This window comes from Mustelus asterias, chromosome 21 (genome assembly GCF_964213995.1).
Source record: "Mustelus asterias chromosome 21, sMusAst1.hap1.1, whole genome shotgun sequence".
Lineage (NCBI taxonomy): Eukaryota > Metazoa > Chordata > Chondrichthyes > Carcharhiniformes > Triakidae > Mustelus > Mustelus asterias.
Genome location: NC_135821.1, coordinates 59,703,978 through 59,725,659, shown reverse-complemented (window position 1 = coordinate 59,725,659; position 21,682 = coordinate 59,703,978). Strand labels below are relative to the sequence as shown.

The 21,682-nt window shown below is 41.9% G+C and overlaps 1 protein-coding gene across 9 annotated transcripts in view; it reads right to left on the bottom strand.

Annotated features, from left to right (window-relative positions):
- Positions 1-21,682, bottom strand: part of LOC144509310 (phosphatase and actin regulator 4-like) — a 180,211-nt gene that overhangs the window by 29,432 nt on the left and 129,097 nt on the right. For 6 of the 9 annotated variants that reach the window (XM_078237960.1, XM_078237959.1, XM_078237961.1 and 3 more), the window contains 3 exons: positions 16,915-17,082; positions 10,778-10,852; positions 1,149-1,229 (listed from right to left, as the gene is read on the bottom strand). In XM_078237960.1, the coding sequence (XP_078094086.1) occupies positions 1,149-1,229; positions 10,778-10,852; positions 16,915-17,082 (324 nt within the window). The remainder of the gene's footprint in view (positions 1-1,148; positions 1,230-10,777; positions 10,853-16,914; positions 17,083-21,682) is intronic. The other 3 variants (XM_078237964.1, XM_078237963.1, XM_078237962.1) reach the window with 2 other exon arrangements.

The window sequence follows — 21,682 nt, the reverse complement described above, 5'->3', positions numbered from 1 at the left end:
ATTAGTCCTACTATGTATCTCTGCAAATATTTCCTTTTCAATATTATAGCTACTTTTCTCTTTGAAGGTTACTGTTGAATCTGCTGTCGCCATCCTCTCAGGCATTCCAGATTATATCACATAGTACAGAAATCGGCCATTCAGCCTAACTGGTGGAGCATTTATGCTTCACACGAACCTCCTCCTGCCCTACCTCATTGAACCGCATCAACGAATCTTTCTATTCTTTCCTCCTTCATGTACAAATCCAGCTTTCTCCTTAATGCATCCATGCTATCTGCCTAAACACACTGTGGCCACAGTTTCCATATTCTAATTACTTATTGGATAGAGAAGTTTCTCCTGAATTCCTTACAAGCCAAGTTGACACTTTGTGGGATCTGTCACAGGAGAACATGCCACACCAAGTCACTTGCTCACTCTATATTTAACTTTGCTTACCAGCTGATCTGCAGCAATCATGGAGCTCCAGCCGTGAAGTGTGAAAGCCTCAGCAGAATTGTTAAAGGAACTGCTACTACTGTTGTCACCAGGCTTCAGTCTATTAACACCCGAAACATTATAGGCGCTTACGTTTAAATAAAAAGAAAAATCACACTACCCTGTGGAAGCTGTAGCTTTCATTTGTTGCTGCCAATTTATTGGTGACACTGACACAGACTTGTATCCATGAGAACTTCATCCTGATGCTGTACGGCTCCAAATGCTTTATCATAGAATCCCTACAGTGCAGAAGGAGGCCATTCGGCTCATTGGGACTGCACCGACTCTCTGACAGAGTATCTCATCCAGGCCCTCTTCCCCCACTCTATCCCCGTAATACCACGTATTTACTCTGCTAATCTACACATCTTGGGACACTAAGGGACAATTTATCATGGCCAATCCACCTTTCTCCAGACACAACTCAAATCAGTAATAAACTGGGTACTTTTCACAGATAAAGTGGCAATTGTCAGGGAAGTTTCACAATTCCAAAGTTATGACTTAATGAAATCCCAGTGACAATATACATTGCTATACAAAGGCTATTCAATCACAGAGTTTGGGTGGGACGGGGGACCCAACTTGTTCATTACTTGATTGGACTACATTAGTCAATTCCAGATATATCAAACCTCTCTTAATTCTGTGCACATTATACTTGCCTTGTTCAGGAATTTCTTTCAACACTCCCTTCTTAACCAGTTCAGCTCTGCTCTGTCTCACAGACAACTTCCTGTCCAAAACTGGAATTATAAAAATATGTCCATGAACAGACTTTCAGATAAATGTTTCTCCAAAGCCCCCTTAAGTGACATCATAAAATACACTTTAAAAACTCGAACAGGGGCGCTGGGACAAGTCATTTAAAAAAATTCTTAGGGCATAGAATACCCCTCTAGAAATAGTGATGGAAGCATAATCTATAACAGCTTTTATAAGGAATAAAAATTCAAGTGATATAAGAAAAGGGGATTAAGTGGAGAGCTCCTTCTAAGAGCCTACACAGATACAATGGAATAAGTTGCCACATGCCATGCTTAGAATCCAGTGATTCTATCAATGTAAGCAGATCTGTCCATCTTCAATATAACAAGGCATTCAAGGCTTTAGGCAGACTTTGCTCATGCTTAGCGAGAAAGATCAAGCAGTGTTTCTGCCCGGTTTCGAAACTGGGCCTTTTTGCGTGCGAAGCGAACATGTTAACCACTCTCCTACAGAAACAGTGCTTATATAATAGGCTTGGTAGCTGTGTTAAGTACTTTCAAAGCTAAAACGAGGTGCTTCACAACATTGTCACAGGACTTGCTTGGCAGACAGGAAGAAAACAATCACTTTAACCAAAATACTTCAGCTGTGTACTAATATCCTTCTTGTATGAACCAAAAGCAGAAAATACTGGAGGTACTCAGGAAGTATCCATTGAGAAAATGCTGGACAATGTACATTTCAGATATTACACCTTTCAGAACTGAATCTGGTGTTCTGTGCCTGGTGAGTACTTTGTTTGTGTTTCATGTTTTCAGCTGAAAGTATCTGGGATATTTAATTTTTACTTGTAAATATTCTTTGCCCATCATCTTCTAGCACTATCGCCGCAGTACTTCACTAGTTTTACACAGAACAAAACGCTCTTCAAAACAATTAATTCAAATCCCATAGCTATGTTGTTGGATGTTTTCCATGATTCTGATGGACAAGGCACGGAAACTTGACCCGCTCACTATTAAATTGTACTGAGATTCTTGAGACAAATATGCTGCATGAAATAATTTAGGGACTTTAGGGAATTTAAGAATTTACGATGAGTTTGAAAAGAGCTCCAGGGGAGATGGAAGAGATGGAAAGGAAACTGGACAGGGTCATGGATTCAGGGCTGTGTCAAGGGTTAAAGGATATTTCAATTGTTGGGAAAGAGGAGTGAGTAAGCAGAAGATGGCCTAAAGACAACGAGGAGTTTCTCATACTTGGAGATAAGGGTGGAGGGGGAAGAGGGGTGTTTAAGGAGATGGTTGGTACTCGAGAAAAGTAGTCTGGAGTTAACTCAAATGTGCGTGGCTTTGGTAAATAGTGAAGCCTGAGAGCGAGACATGAGAGAGTCTGATCTGAGGACAGATGACTAATCCAGGGGTTTGCCACATGTACACAAATCTGAGTTGCATGTACTTGGGTTAGTATGACAGACATCAAAGGCATTATTGAATCAGGGACTCAACAAAATTACACGTGTACATACATACCTATGAATTAGGAGCAGGAGTCAGCCACCCAACCTACTCCGCCATTCAATAAGATCATGGCTGGTCTGAATGTAACCTCAACTCCAGCTTCTGGCCCATCCTTGCTAACCTTTCAGCTTTCTTGTTAATCAAGAATCTATCTGGCTCTGTCTTAAAAATATTTGAAGATTCCACTGCCTTTTGAGAAAGAGTGCCAGAGACCCATGCCCTTCAGAGAAAAAAAATTCTCATCTCCATCTTAAATGAGTGACCTCTTATTTTTAAACAGTGACCCCTTGTTCTCGATTCTCCAACAAGAGGAAACACCCTCTCCACATTCACCCTGTCAATATCACTCAGGATCTTAAAGGACTTGCTCAAGTTGCCTCTTCTCAACTCTCCAATCTTTCCTCATAAGAAAACCTGGCCATTCCTGGTATTAGTCTAGCAAACCTTTCCTGATCTGTTTCTAATGTATTTATTTTCTTCCTTAAAGAGACCAATACTGCACACAAGATTCCAGATGTGGTCTCACCAATACCTTGTACAACTGAAGAATAACCTCCCTACTTTTTAAACCAATTCCCCTTGCAATAAACAATAACATTCTATTAATTTTCCTTTACTTGCTGTACCTGCATGCTAGCCCTTTGTGGTTCATGCACTAAGACACCCAGATCTCTCTGCACCTCAGAGCTCTACAATTTCTCACCATTTAAATAAGCTTTTTATTCGTCCTGCCAAAATGTACAATTTCACTTTTGCCTACATTATACTCCATTTGCTAGGTGCTTGCCCACTCATGTAATCATGTCCCTTTGTAGCATCCTTGCATCCTCTTCACAATTTACTTTACCTGTCTTTGCGTCATCAGCAAATTTAGCAACCATATCTTTAGTCCTTTTATCCAAGTCACTAATATAAATTGAGTGGTGTGCCACACAGACATCAAGGGCAATATTGAATCAGGGACTCAACAAAATTACACGTGTACATACATACCTATGAATTAGGACACACCGCTCCTTACATCCTGCCAACCAGGAAGAGAACCATTTATGTCAACTGTTTCCTGTTAGCACGCCAATCTTCAATCTATGCCAATATGTTACCCCCTACAGTATGAACTTTTATTTTCCGCAATAACCTTTGATGTGGCAACTTAGCAAATGCCTTTTGGAAATTTAAGTACAGTACATTAAGTACTTTCACTGGTTCTCCTTTATCCACAGTACATGTGACTCTTTCAAAGAACTTCAATAAATTGGTTAAACATGATTTCCCTTTCACAAAACTATGTTGACTCTGCCCGATGGGCTTGAATTTTTCCAAGTGCCCTGCCATAACATATTTAATAACGGCTTCTAACATTTTCCCTATGACAGATGTTAAGCTAACTGGCCCGTAGTTTCCCGCTTTCTGTCTCCCTTTTCAAATAAAGGTGTTAAATTTGCTATCTCCTAATCTAGCGGAACCATCCTCAAATCTAAGGAATTTTGGAAAATTAAAACTAATGCATTAACTCTCATTAGCCATTTCTTTCACGAGGGTGAAGTCCATCTGGACCAAGGGATATGTCAGCCCATAGACCCAACAATTTGCTCAATACCACTGTACTTCCCTGGTGATTCTAATTTTCCTGAGTTCATTCCTCTCTTCCATTTCCTGATTGAGTTATTTCTGGGATGTTACTTGTGTCCTCTAGAGCGAAGACCGATGCTAAATACCTATTTAATTCCATAGCTCTACTAATCATTATCAATTCCCCAGATGCACTTTCTACAGGACCAATGTTCAGTGTGTCAACTCTTTTCTTATTTAACTATCTATAAAAACTCTATCAGTCTTTATATTACTAGCCAGCTGAAAGCTAGCTGCCCACCTCTTAGATTTACTCAAAGTCCAGGCATCTATCATAGTCTGCGGTAGTGAATTCCACAGACTCAACCCTTTGAGAGGAAGTAATTTTGGGCCCTCCCCTTGGAATTCTTTCTTTCTCATTGGAATGTATCTATTCTGTGTATTCTGAAATATCCCTTTAAATGACTGCCACTGAACCTCTATTGACCTACCTCCCAAGCACATTTGCCATGTCACTTTAGCTAGCTCTGCTTTCATGTCCTTATAATTGCCCTTATTTAAATTTGAATGCCGCCGTACCTTTCTGACAAGCTCCCCATTATCTCTTCTTTTATACTCTGCCCTACCGTGTAGTACAATTAGAGTGCCTGTACGCCACTCTGACAAGTGAATTCTTGCTTTTATAATTTCTCATTTCAATCAAAATTGATTTTAGTTTCATGAACTTAGATCATCCCTTTCTAATGTGCTAATACCATCATTAATTTCCACCTTTTCTCAACCTCCTGTGTTTCTTAAATGTCACATACCCTTCAATATTAAAGGTCCTAATCTATTTCATCCTGTCACCTTGTCTCTGTAATGGCTATCAGGTCGTACTTATTCATTTCTTTTTGCACTATCAGATCATCTGTTCTGTTTCGGATGCTTTGTGCGTTTACATACAACGTCTTTAATTTAATTATTTTTGTGGCATCTAGTCTTACCTGCTGATCTACTCTTAGATATGTACTCTTTGCCCCTTCCTGCCACAGTCTGTTCATCATTTGCCATATTAGTACCTTTCTTACACATTTTGGTCCTACTGTTTGGCATACATCTTCCCAAGTTTGATTCCTTGCTCCCACTATTCAGTTTAAACTCCCCTTTGCTTCCCTAGTTATTGGCTCGCTAGAACATCAGCTGTTGACCGTCTCAATGGTACAGATCCCACTTTGCCCAGTACTGGTGCAGTGCCCCACAACCGGAACCCACTTTCCGCACACCAGTGTTTGAGCCACACATTCATTTCTCTAATCTTATTTGTCCTATGCCAATTTGCACATGGCTCAATTCTTACCTTTGAGGTTTTGCTTCTTAATTTGGTGCCCCCACTGCTCATACTGACTATATCTCCTTCCTCATCCTACCTATATGGACCATGATCACTGGATCCTCCTCCTCCCAACTCAAGTTCCCCCTTGAGCAGATGTCCTGAATCCTGGCACCAGACAGGCAACACAGCCGCCTGGACTCTCGCTCCTTGAACAGAGAACAGTGTCAATCCCCCTCATTATATTGTCCCCTATTACCACTACGTTCTAATGTGTTCCCCCAGTTGAAAAGCTGCCTGTATCACCGTGTCAAGATCAGTCAGCTCATCCAATCTGCAGCCCCCACTCTCATCCAAACAAGCTGAAAGAACCTCAAACCTGTTGGACAACTGCAGAGGCTGACACTCCTGTCCTCTGGGTCCCTTTCCCTGCCTCAACTATAGTCACACCCTTTTGTCCCTGACCACTTTGCAAACCAGTAGACCCTATCTTAAGGGTTGTAATCGCCTCCTGAAATGAAATGTCCAGATGACTCCTTCCCTCCGTCTGCTACTCAGCCTCCAGCTCAATGACATTCCTTCAAAGTTCCTCAAACTGCAAACACTCATTTCACAATGTTATCCAGGAGCTCCCACATGCTGCAGCCTTGACATATCATCTGCCTGCCATCCTTTGTGTTTTAAATAATTACTTAATTAAATTATCTACTTACTTATGGTGCTTTGAATGCATTTTAACTTTACCACCAAGTTGTGTACTGTTTTAAACTTTATGGATAAAGTAGAATTTACCCACTTACCAGATTCTCCCCAAACAGCAAAGAAATGACACAAATGGCACTAAGTCCCCCAGACCAAACAGCTTCCATACCAGGATTTTAAAAGTACCACCCAAACTATAATCCTCCAAAGTTCTTTCAATTTGGAGCAATTCACTTAGATTGGAAATTTACACATGTCGCTCAGTTACTTACAAAGGTGACAGAGGGAAACCATAAAATGAAAGACCAGCTAGCCCATCATTAATTTCCTGACAATTAGAGTCTATTACTAAGGATAGGGTGACTGAATATGTTGAAAATTTTCAGTAGATCAGGCAGTCAACAGGGACCTGTAAATTACTAATTTTCTTTTAAGAGACAATTGAAGTAACAGACAGGGGAATGTCGATTAATCTTTCTTGTATGGTTTTCCAGAAGGCATTTGATAAAAATCCTTCAGAAGAGACTGTTTGCTGAAGTTGAAACTCATGAAATTGGTGCCAAATTGTTGACCTTGTTAGAAGTTGGTTGAGTAGTAGCATCCAAGAGTGGGGATAATGGAGGACAGGAGTTAAGAATAACTGAAAGAGTTTAAATACAATCTTAAATCAAATACTTAATGTGAAGACATTAGTGCATATTATCATGCATGTCGAGGCTCAAATGTCGTCACTGTTGAGCAATTGGACAGAGGGAAATTATGAACTTTACATCTGTGGATTCTACATGCAAATCCATTCCAGTTGCGGACCCAGCACTGATCCCAGTGGATTCTTCCTCACGGAAGGGGTCCAAAACTGTGCGCAGTACTCCAGATTCAGTCTCACCTATGCCCTATACAATTGCAACAGCACTTTCCTACTTTAATACTCTATTCCATTAGCAATGAACGCCAAAATTTAATTTGCCTTCCTTATTACCTGCTGCACCCCTATGCTAACTTTCTATGATTTGTGCATGAGGCCACCCAGATCCCTCTGCACAGAAGCATTCTGAAGCTCCTCACCATTTAGGCGTTGCCTGTCAACAGCTTAGGCTGTATTGATCTTTTCTTCCCCCCACTTCTTTCCTCCTTCAATTCAGGATTTTTTTGACTAAAGAAAAAATTGGCATAGGATGTTTGGTAATGCGCGTGTTAAAAACTGCACTTTCAGAAGCAGATATTGCATTACATTGCCTCAAAAAGGACATGCGAACCGTCCCAGATCAAGACCCTTCTTCAGAAATGAGGACTTAATTGAGACATTAAGTTTCTTTTTACAGGTAAACGCTGATCTGCATTATTCATGCCTTATTTTAGAAAATTTCAGCTTCAGTTTTCATACTTAAGAAAAGCTCTCAATTGCCTCAATTACATTGTAAGATTAAGTGGCAGTTTTCTAAATAAAATAAGTCAATCATCCACTAAACTATAATTGGAACAGCTGCATAAATGGCTTATCTGATGAAGACAGAATATAAAACGTGTTTACAATTTACAGATTACTCTCCTTTCATGTCATGCTATTGGGAACTGCAGGTTAGTGAGCTAGGTAATGAATAAATATTTAATCTAATTAAAATCACAGGATCAGGAATTTCCCTTGATGGTCTCGTGTGCAAATGCAGCACAGAGCCATTCAGACCTAAATGTTCCTCTGTTTACACAGAGTTAACTCATCTCTGCCAAAGTAGCAGCTGAGATGCAACAACCGGTCTCCGAATCCTGCGGCAAAAGGGAGAGAAGAGAAAAAAAATTCAGCTGGGGTTTCCCACTGCTGCTTACAAACCCATGATTCCCACTGTGCTCCATTACACACCCATTTACACGGAAACAAACTGCCAACCTTCACTGTTTTGGATTCTCATAGAATGGCCATTGGTTCAAAGTACCCAGAGTAAACAGCTTTCTAAAATGGAGACTCTGTCTCCTTTGGAGTGGAGAGATTACAAAATAATAAATCACAGAACTGAGATCCAATATAGACCAGCCACCCGGTGCATTACGTACTTCTACTACAAAGCTGAACACGAGGGTTAAAAGTAAAGTTAAAAGTTAAAGCTTATTTATTAGTCACAAGTAGTCTTACATTAACACTGCAATGAAGTTACTGTGAAAATATCCTAGTTGCCACACTCTGGCACCTGTTTGGATACATTGAGGGGAAATTTGACATGGCCAATGCACCTAACCTGCACATGTTTGGACTGTGGGAGGAAGCCCACGCAGACACGGGGAGAATGTGCAAACACTACACAGACAGTGACCCAAGCTGGGAATTGCTGTGCTAACCACTGTGCCACCCTAAAAAATTGGAAATGACAATCTTTGCGGTTTCCATGCCACAATTCAGGACAACAAGGAAAACCAAAGACAAACTCTATTCTAATCAAACAGCTGTAAATAGAATGGTGGCAAGCAGGAGTGAGACGTGATAAACATCTACAGGAGTAAGAATCACCACGAAAGAGTCGAGAGTCACCAATGAGAAGTAAAGAGTGTTTACCCGCTGGCCAGGATACACCTGCAGCTCAGTTTACAAGGAAGTCTCATATCAAAACACACTATATGGTTTTCCATTACTTCAAAGTAGAGCTCTGTGAAAGGAAATTCATAGCCGAAAACAGGCTTTTGCCTTGAAGAATGTAAAGATGGCTGCCCTCTCAATTGGCCATGTGTTCTGATGGAATTCCTATGTCTATTTTGAAAAGGTATTAACCTATTTAAAATAGACAGATCATTTTTAAACTTGATGGAATAGATATTGAATGGTAGATCAAGCTTGAGGAACTATTAGCCTCCTCCTCCTATTTATTTTCTTACCTTAAAGCGATAGACAAAGGAATATATAGAATCATACAATGCAGAAGAGATCCTTTGGCCCTCTGCATCTGCACCAACACGTGAGGAACACCTGAACTCCCACCTAATCCAATCTACCAGCACTTGGCCCATTCCCTCTAGAAGCCTATATAGTTGTTTTCAAGCTGGATACAGGAACGACCAATTCTGATGCAACACTGATGTGAACCACTCCCTGATGTTATTCATCAGAAGCAAGATATCTGACTTGAGAAGTAGAGGTAACCGCAGTTTCACGGGGCTATTACAAACCTAGATATCTCATTGTTACCAGTAGGAAGATCCTGAACTTCTCAGTCAATGAAGAGCTAATCTTAATCACAGCGTCCTTAAAATCTAAGTGCCTTGCAATAACACATTTGTAGTGCAAAGGATGAATGCATTTGAAAGGAAGGAGTATCCCTGTATTACTAAAGCTCCTCAGCAATGCGCTCAGACCCTTTAAGTTAATAAAGGTAACACTCGTAATACTTCCCAAACACTTCTCTCCAGCGTAACCATTTTCTACTGGCAGTGAATACTGCGTACAAGCATTCATCCACATCACTGAGCTAAGGAGAGAGGAGTACAAGGACAGATACCACACAACGTCAAAACAGAGTTTAATGTTTACTCTCGATTTGTATTGAAGCCACAGTGACAGCACAAGTAGATTACAATATGAAAGTATCCTGCAAACACTAACCTTCTAGCCTATTGCGTTGTCACTGCAGTCATTATGTTACATGTAACCAAATCCAATGACCCCTCAACAACTCTTTGCAGTATAAATTTATGTAAATACAGTCACTATAGAAATCAAACTGGCAGATTCCAATTACTGTCATCACCTCCCACACCCACTCCCAATTTAGAAAGTTGATGGAAAACTCAATTAAATGCTAGTTCTGGGATGTGTTGAAAGGTACAGATGGGGTGGAAGCTAAACTGCTGAATTAGGATAAATCTACTCTGAACAGCAGCTAACCGAGGTTTGAAACTAAGGGTTTGTTTTAATAAACTGTGCCTGTGCTGCAATGGACAATGCCTTGCATTGCCAAGATGCAATTTCAATTTGCTGCAAGATTTCCCATCTTCTAACAATGACTCAAGACAGTGACTGCATCGTGCAGTGATATCGAGGCAGACAAACTGAGGCTAACCTCCAGGTTCCATCCCTGGTTTGTTTAGCAAGCCGATTTCAGCTGGAGATCATAGAATCTCCACAGTGCAGAAGGAGGCCATTCAACCCTTCAAGTCTGCACCGCCCCTCCAACAGAGCATCTTACCCAGGCCCACACCCTCCCCACGCATTTACCCCACTAATCTCCCTATACATCTTTGGACACGATGGAGCAATTTAGCGTGGTCAAGCCCCCTAACCTGCACATCTTTGGATTGTGGGAGGAAAACGGAGCACCCAGAGGCAACCCACACAGAGTCACCCAAGGCTGGAATTGAACCCAGGTCCCCAACATGAGGCAGCAGCACTAACCACTATGCCACCATGCTGTCCCAATGCTAGCAGATTGAACAGCTAGCTTTTAGGTTTCTGAGCTGAAGAGGGGAAAAATAAAGGAGAGCTGGGTTTCTTTGTTGCCATTTATATTGAATTGAATTCTGAAGACCAACTTGGACTTGGCTGCGATATAAAGCGATGGCACCATATCCCAGCCTTCAAAACAAAAGAGAGGAAGTAGATATTGGAAAAAGGTTTCTGATGTCTGCCACATTGTAGGAGTGGGATTTAAATTGAGGGCAGACATTTTATCTAAAGGGCAATTACAATCAGCAGCTGATTAGCCCAGACGAATATAAAGTAGCAAGACAGGCCAGAATTTCAATGTACACCATTAGTACGAGACATTGATGGTGTAATCTGTTGCACTCTCCAACCACAGATATTAACATCCGGGGGAAGGCAATTAGATAAAATAAATATCATGGCCAATTTCTGAGAAATTTGAGGGGAAATTCCTTCTCAACTCCTCAAGGCAATTAAGCAAGCTCCAGAAGACCATGCTAATGCATCATACATCCCTAGATGCACATAACCAACACACTCAGTCCCATGAGTGTTTGAGAAGTTATGTTAAACATTCTCTTTGACTATTTTCAATTTGAATTAAGAGACATCAAACAATTATGGTAATTTCCCATTTTCTTCAAGCTAGATAGCTTTTCAATTGTGTGGAGTAGGCAAAGCATTAGAGGGAAATGAGAAATATTTGTTACCTCGAACACCAATAGGGGCACATGAACGGACAGATAAAGAACCTCTGTCCATCCAGCCTATCCCACACAATTACGATACCTTTTGCATCACAATATATACACTCTCAGTTTAGTTTAATTTTCAAAGGAAATAGATGAACAGGTGGGCTTTCCTAGTCCTCCTTCAATCCTGCTACTGAATTTCCAATTCTTTTTCATTTCACTAGACTACTTAATCCTAGAACATTAAAAGTGTGGAACTCTTCCCTTGCTCTGTACAGCCAGTTTAAAGCTGAGTTGATTTATTGTTGTCACAAGCAAGCTTACATTAACACTGCAACGAAGTTACCGTGAAAATCCCCTAACCGTCACACTCTGGTGCCTGTTCAGGTACACGGAGGGAGAATTTAGCATTTCCAATGCACCTAACCAGCATGTCTTTTGGACTGAGGGGGGAAACCAGAGCACCCAGAGGAAACCCACACAGACAGTGCCTCAAGCCGGGAATCAAACCTGGGTCCCTGGCGCTGAGAGGCAGCAATGCTAACCACTGTGCCACCATACCCCCCCAAACTTGAATTCAACTAACAAGACCACTTAACATGTTTTCTAGGGGATTTTCACAGTAACTTCATTGCAGTGTTAATGTAAGCCTACTTGTGACACAAATTTTAAACTTTTCTGATATTTACAAACTTTATGACATTATAGCATCGCATTTTAGGTGGTAGCTGTGATACATTTGTCTAAGGTTCGGACAATCATGTGCCCATGTCCCACTCTAGACACTTGAACACAAAATCTGAGCTGATACTCCCCATAGAAACATAGAAACCCTACAGTGCAGAAGGAGGCCATTCGGCCCATCGAGTCTGCACCTACCACAATCCCACCCAGGCCCTACCCCCACATATTTACCCGCTAATCCCTCTAACCTACGCATCCCAGGACTCTAAGGGGCAATTTTTAACCTGGCCAATCAACCTAACTCCACACAGACAGTGACCCGAGCCGGGAATCGAACCCAGGACCCTGGAGCTGTGAAGCAGCAGTGCTAACCACTGTGCTACCGTGCCACCCCATAGAACCATAGAACCCCTACAGTGCAGAAGGAGGCCATTCGGCCCATCGAGTCTGCACCGACTACAATCCCACCCAGGCCTTACCCCCATATTCCTACATATTTACCCACTAATCCCTCTAACCTACATATCTCAGGACACTAAGGGGCAATTTTAGCATGGCCAATCAACCTAACCCGCACATTTTTGGACTGTGGGAGGAAACCGGAGCACCCGGAGGAAACCCACGCAGACACGAGGAGAATGTGCAAACTCCACACAGACAGTGACCCAAGCCGGGAATCGAACCCAGGTCCCTGGAGCTGTGAAGCAGCAGTGCTAACCACTGTGCTACCGTGCCGTGGTACCGTACCGTACTCAGGACTGAGGAGCATTGCAAAGCCAAAGCTGCTGTCTTTTGAATCAGATGCCCCCACCTGTCCCCTCACCTGGAAGCAAAAGCTCCTACGGCAACATATCGAATTACAGCAGGGAGCGTTCTCCCTGGTGCTCTGGCCAATATTTATCCTTCAATCATCATTTTCAAAAAACTGCGGGTCATTATGACATTTACAGGAGCTTGCTGCGTACAAATTAGCTGCTGCTTTACAACAGCAATGACACTAAAATAGCACATAATTTACTGTAAAGGGGTTTTGGCGTTCCAGAGGTTGTGAAAGACACTATTTGGAAAGACCAAATGCAGATTGCGTGACTGCTTTGCGGAACTCCTCCATTTGGTCCATAAACTTCTAATAACATGCCATTTTAATTCTCTGCCTCACTCCCACCCTACTGTTCTGTCCTCAGCCCCCCTACACTATTCCAATGAAGTTTATTGAAGAACACCACTTATGCACTGTCCAATCTTCTAGAATCAACACAGAGTTTAATACTTTCAGATCATAAGCACGGCTTTCATTTTATTCAGACAACAAATGCCAGTAATCATTCTGCTATTAACTCCACTTTCTTGCCCGTCTCCCCATAACTCTCAGCTCCCACACTGATCAAAAATCTGACTAACTCAGCCCTGAATATATTCAGTGACCCAGCCTCCACTGCTCTCTGTGGAAGAGAATGCCAAAGAGTAAAGACCCTCAGAAGAGAAAAAATTTCTCACCTCCATCTTAAATGGGAAACCCCTTATTTTTAAAACTGATTCTCCCGTGAGAGGAAACATTCTCTCAGAATCTACCATCTCAAGCCTCCTCAGAATCCTCTAAGTTTCAATAAGTTTACTTCTCATTCTTCTAAACACTGAGTATAGGACCAACTTGCTCAACCTTTTCTCACAAGACAACTCCATCACAGGAATCAACTTAGCGAACCTTCTTTGAATGTCTTCCAATGCAAGTATATCCCGCTCCTCCCCTCAGATTATACACGCTACTCAGGTGCAGTCACACCAATGCCCTACACAGTTGTAGCAAGATTTCCCTACTTTTATATTCCATTCCCCCTCGAAATATAGGCCAACCTTCAAACTGCCTGCCTAATTATTTGCTGTATGGACATGCTAATTATTTGAGAGTCCTGTACAATAATGCACAGATCCCTCTGTAACTGCAGTATTCTGCAGTCTATTTGAATAATATTCTGCTTTTCTATTCTTCCTGCCAAAGTGGACAACCTCATATTTTCCCACATTGTACTCCCACCTGCCAAATTTTTGCCAACACACTTATCTATATCCCTTACTTTCCTTCCAATTAGCAGCAAATTCAGCTGCAATATAGTTGGTCCCTTCATCCAAGTCGTTAATATAGATCACAAATAATTGAGGCCCCAGTGCTGATCCCTGTGACATTCTGTTAATTGCAGTTTGCTAACCCAAAAATGACTGTTTCCCAAAGCTCGCACCTTATAACCAATTTTGAATTGTAGTTACTTTGCAATGCAGAAAACGTGGCTGCTAATTTGTGCAAGCTACAAGAAATAGCAACACGATAATGACCAGATAAGTAACATACAGCAGGGCACAGTGGATAACTCCCTGATCAGCTTTGAAATAGTGCCAGAGGATCTTACAGCTGAAAGATCAGACAGAGCCCCGGTTTAAAGTCTAATCCAAAAGATGGCACCTACAGCAGTGTAGCTCTCCCTCAGTGCTGAACTGGGGGCATTTTTCTAGATTTCTCAAATGTCTGGTGTGGAGAAGAACTGTTTCTCTCTCCACAGATGCTGTAGGACCTGCTGAGTATTTCCAGCATGGTCTGTTTAGAGTATAAATATAAGTCTTTCCCCTTTCATCTAAGAGTTTCTTTCTTTAAAATGCATGTTTTTCATCACACAGGTTCTCTGTTCCAATTGGTAGATGCAAGTGTTGACTACCTTTTGGAAAGAATTAATTGCAGGAGGAATCATAACTAGGAAAGAAGACACTTGCTTTGATGATTTGCTGCAATGACTGCCTTCACTATTTTAGAAGAAAAGACAGGGTTTTAGAAAATTCTTTCATGGGATGTGTGCATCACTGGCAAGGCCAGCACTTGTTATCCATCTCAAATTACTCTCAAGAAGGTGATAGTGAGCCAACTTCTTAAACTGCTGCACTACATCTGGCATAGGTACAACCACAGTGCTGTTAGGAAGGGAGTTCCAGGATTCTGACCCAGCAACAGTGAAGGAATAGTGACATAATTCCAAGTCTAAAGGCAGTGGTGTTCTCCAGAGGTTGTTCTTAACAACGCATTAATAACCCAAATTTTGAGATACAGGGCATAGTGTTAAAGTTTTAGGATAATCTGAAAAAATGAAGTATAGTAAACAATGAGGACCGTAACAAACTCCAGGATATAAACAGACTTGCAAAATGGACAAACATATGGCAGATGGAATTTAACACAGAAGTGCAAAATGCTACATTTTGCTAGGAAGTAAGGCAATAGGAACTAAATCGCCCAAACATACAAGGAATGCAGGAAGAGATTCGGACATGTATTTTTACAAAGGGGAGATGGTGGTGTAGTGGTAATGTCATTGGACTAGTAATTCACAGACCCAGGCTAATGGTCTGGGTATAGGGGTACAAAACCCACTATGGCACATGGTGAAATTTAAATTCAATTCATAAAATCTGGAATAGAAGCTAGTCTGAGTAATGGTGACCATGACAACTATGATCAATTGTTGCAAAAACCCATCTGGTTCACTAGTGTCCTTTAGGGAAGGAAATCTGCCATCCTTATCTGGCCTACTGTGGCCTTCTCTGAACTGCCTTCTGAAATGAAAACAGAAAATGCTGGAAAATCTCAGCAGGCCTGACAGCATCTGTGAAGAGAGAATAGAGCCAATGTTTTGAGTCATGATCACCCTTTAGTCAGAGCTCATTACCAGACTCTGAAGACACAGATGCTATCAGACCTGCTGAGTTTTCCAGCATTTTTCTGTTTTTGTTTCAGATTCCAGCATCTGCAGTATTTTTGCAAGGCCTGGCAAGTCACTCAGTTCAAGGCAATTAGGGTGCCTTGCCAATGACACCCTGGAAAAAAGTTAAACAAATCTCTGACAGTGGCAAGATAAGTTGAGAAATCTGAAGAAAATTCAAGATTCTTGGTTTGATTAGTGGAGGAATGAAGAACAAATACAAGGAGGTTACGCTAAAGCTACATAAACACTGGTTAGGTCTCAGCTGGAATATTGCGCTCAATTCTGGGCACGACACTTTCAAAAGAACCTCAAGGCCTTGGAGAAGTTGCAGATTTAATAAAATTGAGGGATTCAGTTGTGTGTAGAGCCTGGAGAAGCTTCAGTTGTTTATGGTTGAATTCAATAGAGGTGTGCAAAATCAAGAACAGCTTTGGTAAGGGTAAACAGAGAAACTGTATGCAGTGGCAGATGGGCCAGCAACCAGTGGACACGGGTTTAAGGTTTTTGACCACTTTCAAAAGAGAATAAGATGGCTACTTGAAGGGAAGAAACACAAAGGGATATGAGGACAGAACTGGGTGCACATGACTAATTGGGCAACTCTGTCAAAGTGCTGATACAGGCACGATGGGTGAACAACACCCTGTATCATTCCAGGATTCTAATTAATGAATGGACCCAGCCAAATGCGAAAATACTTTTTCTCCCTACATTGACTCTGCTCATTAAACATGAATCTTATTTTCATGATTGTTCATTCTTGCTGGGATATAATTCCAGCCCTCTTATAAGTTACCAGAGCAGCACTCTTCATGTACCAGGTCAGGCAGTGAATACGGACAGCTGTTCAGCTATAATAGCTGAACACACTCCAGTTTCCATCCAAAGCCCTTACACACAACATCCAACAGACGCTACTGGGAGCGATCAACTGTTTTTCTGTGAACAGTTGTGAAATTTCAATCAGTCTGCACTGATTGAATCAGTTTTCACTTCAGTCAACAAAATTTACATCGGGGCACAGTGACGTAAATAATTTAAACTTTTGATGTGTTACAAACTGTGCTTTAAATTTTTCCCAGTTTCTTACCTGCAGACGTTTCCTTGAACTTTTCACTGGTTTTCTTTTTCCGCCATTTCCACGGTTTGAATATTTTCCCAAATCCCGGAAACTTTCCTCTTCTCCGTGCAGTGGGTGTGTTCGAGCCAGAGATGTTGTTCTCCGAGCCCATTGGCGGACGCTGCTCCCCTTCCTCAGCTACATAGTCATTGGAAGAGAAAATAAAACCCAATTAAATTCTGGGGTGCAAAATGAGGGAATAGAATTAAACAACAAAGCAAGTGGCATCAAGGAAATCAGTTGTGGAGTACTGGTTTCCAGTTCTTAAATAGCCTTACCTAAAGCAACGTCAACCAGAGCCCACTAGTGCAGAGGGAACATGTTTTAGTAGCTTGTGAATAATGTTGTATGGGGGTGGGGAGGGAAAGAGAGGGGGAAGTTGGGGGAGAGCGAGCGCGCCGGCCCGGGGGGGGGGGGGGGGGGGGGGGGGGGGGGGGGGGGGGAGAGGTTGTGGGAGAGCGAGCGAGGTTGGGGGGGGTTCAAGGCTGGGGGAAAGCACACCAAACGGGAGAGAGAGAGAGAGAGACGGGAAAGTTGGGTAGAGAGAAATGGTGGGTGGGAAGAGAGAAACGCAAATGGGGAGAGAGAAAGGAGGTGGAGAGTTGGAGAAAGGGAAGTGGAGATAAAAGGAGAGAAAGGCGGGGAGATGAGAGAAAAAAGGAGGGCGGGGAAAATGGAGCAGGAAAGGGAAGAACAAAGATATAGCAAGAAAAGCAAAAGAAGAAAGAGGATTGGGGGGGGGGGGGGGGGGGGGGTGGGAATTGATGGGGCACTGGACTCCACACAAGCTTTCACATCTTGAACCAGAATTTGAATCCAGCCTCGGATTATAGGACACCCATTTCTGTTGTCAATTTGAAGATTCCTTGGCAAAATGGGTTCTACAGAAATACCCGGTTTGCTTTAAGTGCTGCCCAATAGGTCCTTTAATCCCAACAGGTGTGTGACACATGGTTTGGGAACCCTTGTTCCCAAGCACTCCGGAATGCTTGATTTAAAACATACAAATGCTAGTCTTCTTTCGTTTGCTTTTTTTACGTGCAAGATAAACTGCTGACCAGAGATTTCATCAAAAACTCAAAAACCTCTTTCACCAATTCATTGTAATCAAATCGATGGATAGACTGCAAACTCTTGCACACATCACTCTTCTGTTATTTGGTTTATTTTTCCATTCCGAGAAGAAGCATATAAACAATTTTTCTTACTCTACTCTTCAACATGCCATACAATAAATTTCTGCTTGGGTCAGTGTGTGTGTGGAGTCTGCACGTTCTCCCCATGTCTGCATGGGTTTCTTCCGGGTGCTCCGGTTTCCTCCCACAATCTGAAAGACGTGCTGGTTAGGTGCATTGACCAGAACAGGTGCCGGAGTGTGGCGACTAGGAGAATTTCACAGTAACTTCATTGCAGCGTAAGTGCAAGCCTTACTTGTGACTAATGAATAAACTTTACTTTATATACATAGAACTTAGTGATCCAAGGCATAGCAGATTCCACTTAAAGTTTAACTCAATGATACGAGAACCTAGAGAGATGATGAGAAACTTGGATCTTCACCTTGCAAGAGGCTGTTCAGATGGCATGACATCTTCATGGAGCAGCAGATTTCCAGTTTCAGGACTACAGAATGACATACAGCAGCCTACTTGCCATTTGGTCCTGCTCTAAACATTGGCCAAAAGCAGCAGTTCAGAATTTAGCTGAAGGAAAATATCTGTTCATGTTTCCATGATCTAAAAGATCATCATGGAAAGTAAGCATTTGTTGGCAGTCGAGATCAGTCATAAAGTTAAATCGTTTCTGACCTCATGTATGCACTAGGTGTTAGGACGTTTAAAACCGAATTAAAATGAGCTCTGCCAACAATCCCAGACAAAAAGGAAAGGCCTGATGAACCGATTAGACAAAACTGTGGCAGATGGAGTTCAATTAAGTGTGAGGTCATATGCTTTGAATTCAAGAATGATAAATCTTCTAAAAACCAAAGGATTAGGAACATTGAGAAAGTGAAGGGTTTGGGGCACCTACCCACACCAATTATTAAAAGGCAGCAGACAGGTAGAAAAGGAGGTGGGAGTAGTTGGGCTCAAAGGTGTGTGTTAGGTAGATTGGCCATGTTAAACTGTCCTGTACTGTCAGGGGAACTAGATAGGGTAAATGCATGGGGTTATGGGGATAGGGCCCGGGTGGGGTTGTGGTCGGTGCAGACTCGATGGGCTGAATGGCCTCCTTCGGCACTGTGTGGCTTTATGATTCTAAATAGGAGAGAGGAAGTTATGCTTCAGAGCTTTGGTTAGACTCCACCTGTGGAGTGCTGCACTCATCTTTGGGCACAAAACCTCGAAGGATAAGTTTGCCTTGAGGGGGCATAGCATGGGCTGAGTGATACTGGGTGTCTGATGAAGTTAAATTATGAGGATAGGTTGCATTAACCTGGCTTATATTTTTCACCATGAAGGCTGAGGAGTGATCCAACCAATGCACTTAAAATGATAAAATGAGTTGATAGGGTAGATAGAGGTGACTGCACCCAGTGGGAAATTCAGGACAAGGGGACAAAAAAAAAGCTTGGTTATTCAGGAGTGAAATCAGGAAGCATATTCTCTCACAAAGGGTAATGGAAACTCTACCCCAAAAAACAGTGGCTCACGGAGCAATTAAAACGTTCAACACTGAAACTGATAGATTTTGGAGGGGAGGGGTGGAGAGAAGATAGAGAGGGGGGTAAGAAAGGAGTTGAAAGGGAGGGGAGAGGAAAGGGCAATTGAAACAACTATCTGTTAGGTAAACACTGAGTTAAATTTTACATAGAATGCACAGTGCAGAAATAGGCCATTCAATCCAACTGGCCCATGCAGAACTTTATGCTCCGAGCCCCCTCTACCCTACTTTATCCTATCTTATCAAGATCTATTGCTACAAGAACAGAGTACACTGGAAAAATTCAGGAGGTCTGCCAGTGTCTATTAGGAGGGAAACAGTTAACGTTTTGAGTCCTTAAACTCTTCGTCAAAGAATCCAAGCATCCTCCTCGTTTCAGATTTCAGCATTCGCAGTATTTTGCTTATTTCAGCATCTACTTTTTCTCTATGGAGTTGGAAATCCAATATACACAAATTATTCACAATGGCTTTGAACAGAAAGGGAACTTGTATGCTTTTACACACCGACAAAAATTCACTGTCCTTGTAAATAATTTTTGAAAAGGTGTTCAACACAATGGAAAACATCCAGCAAAGAAATTTTTCCATCAAAATAAAAGTTTCTTTATACGTGATCATGTCCTTTGTATTAGAGTCAACTAAAGCAGGGTGGGGCATCTTCTACTTATTCAAGTGGCTGACTGAATTTTGAAAGGTATAAAGTCTCAGAGTCAATCCAGCAAAGATTTAAGTTGAGCACGTGTAAAGAGGTTTTCTTTTATACAGAAAGGCTGTATAATGAACATTCTCCATTCTTAGCTTTCCACAGTCTGATTCAAAAGGTTCTTAAGAACTATCCGATGTGTAAATTTACTCCTAGCAAGTGTTCCCTGATATTTTTAAATGCATCAAGAAAAGGGGGCACCTCTATGTAAGCCATTCCTCCAGGGTTGTTTGTGGAGGCATTCACAGTCTGGTTCTGTCTGTGAATTGAACTGCTGCGATGCAAATGTCCTCAGTGCTGTGCATTGCCACTTCACGGTTTCAAAACTCTCAAGCCACCATTGCAAACTTGGTTTGCTGCAACAGTGACAAGATCAGAAAGATCACTGTGACTCCAGACTTAAGACAAAATTTCAGCCCAATTACCATCACTCTTCAATTGCGCTTGGTCCCTTTTACGCAGGGCGAATATACACCTCTAAACATGCGACAGGTCAAATCCCACATTGAGGGCCATCCAATTTTTGGGAGGAACAGTGTGGACAGGGAGTTGATTGATTAATAATGTTGAGAAATGAAAACCAGAGTTTTCTCCTGGTGGTGGATTCTGTAGCAGCCCATCCTCCCTCCCTCCCACGAGGAAAGTGGTTACATACAGAAGAGCAAAGGTGTTCAGATTTGCGAGTGCACGGGGCTTGTAATAAAAAACACACATACCACGTTCTGCCCTCCAGTAGGGTTACCCCAGGCCTCAATGAATGCTGTGCCAGATACTCAGAGCTTGTGGGGCAGGAATAACCTTTCCTTCAATTATCCTCAAGGAACTAACCTTTAGATAGTGACTTTCACATCCTCAGGTCATCTCAAAGCAGTTCACAGCCAACAAAATACATTATAGTCAAATGTGAGAGCCAATTTGCACAAAGCCCGTTCCCACAAACAACCCCAAGATAAATGGTCAGTTAATCAACTTGTATTACTATTGAGCAGGAGTAATTGTGATGGGAGAATGCCCTTGTTCTTTTTCTAATAATCTCATGGAATCTATATTAATTTCTCGAGTTCAGTGCTGATATCAACGCACCTGGGTTCATTGTTGATATCTACCTTAAGCCACCATGTGCCTGCTCCTGAAGCTGCACATCAAACTTCTTCCCTGTTATTAACGGCAACTCAGTCTTCAAATGCTTAGAGAACCCTTTCATCTGTTCTTCTGAGCTTGTGTTGTATTATAATGTATTGTAGGCATTCTATCCCCATGCTCCCCGCCGATCCTCCACTCCATCCCTCTCCAATTTCAGAGTATGTGAAGCATCTTAGGAGTATATATTGATGCAATATCTTGTTGAATAGCCATCCTTCTCAAAAGG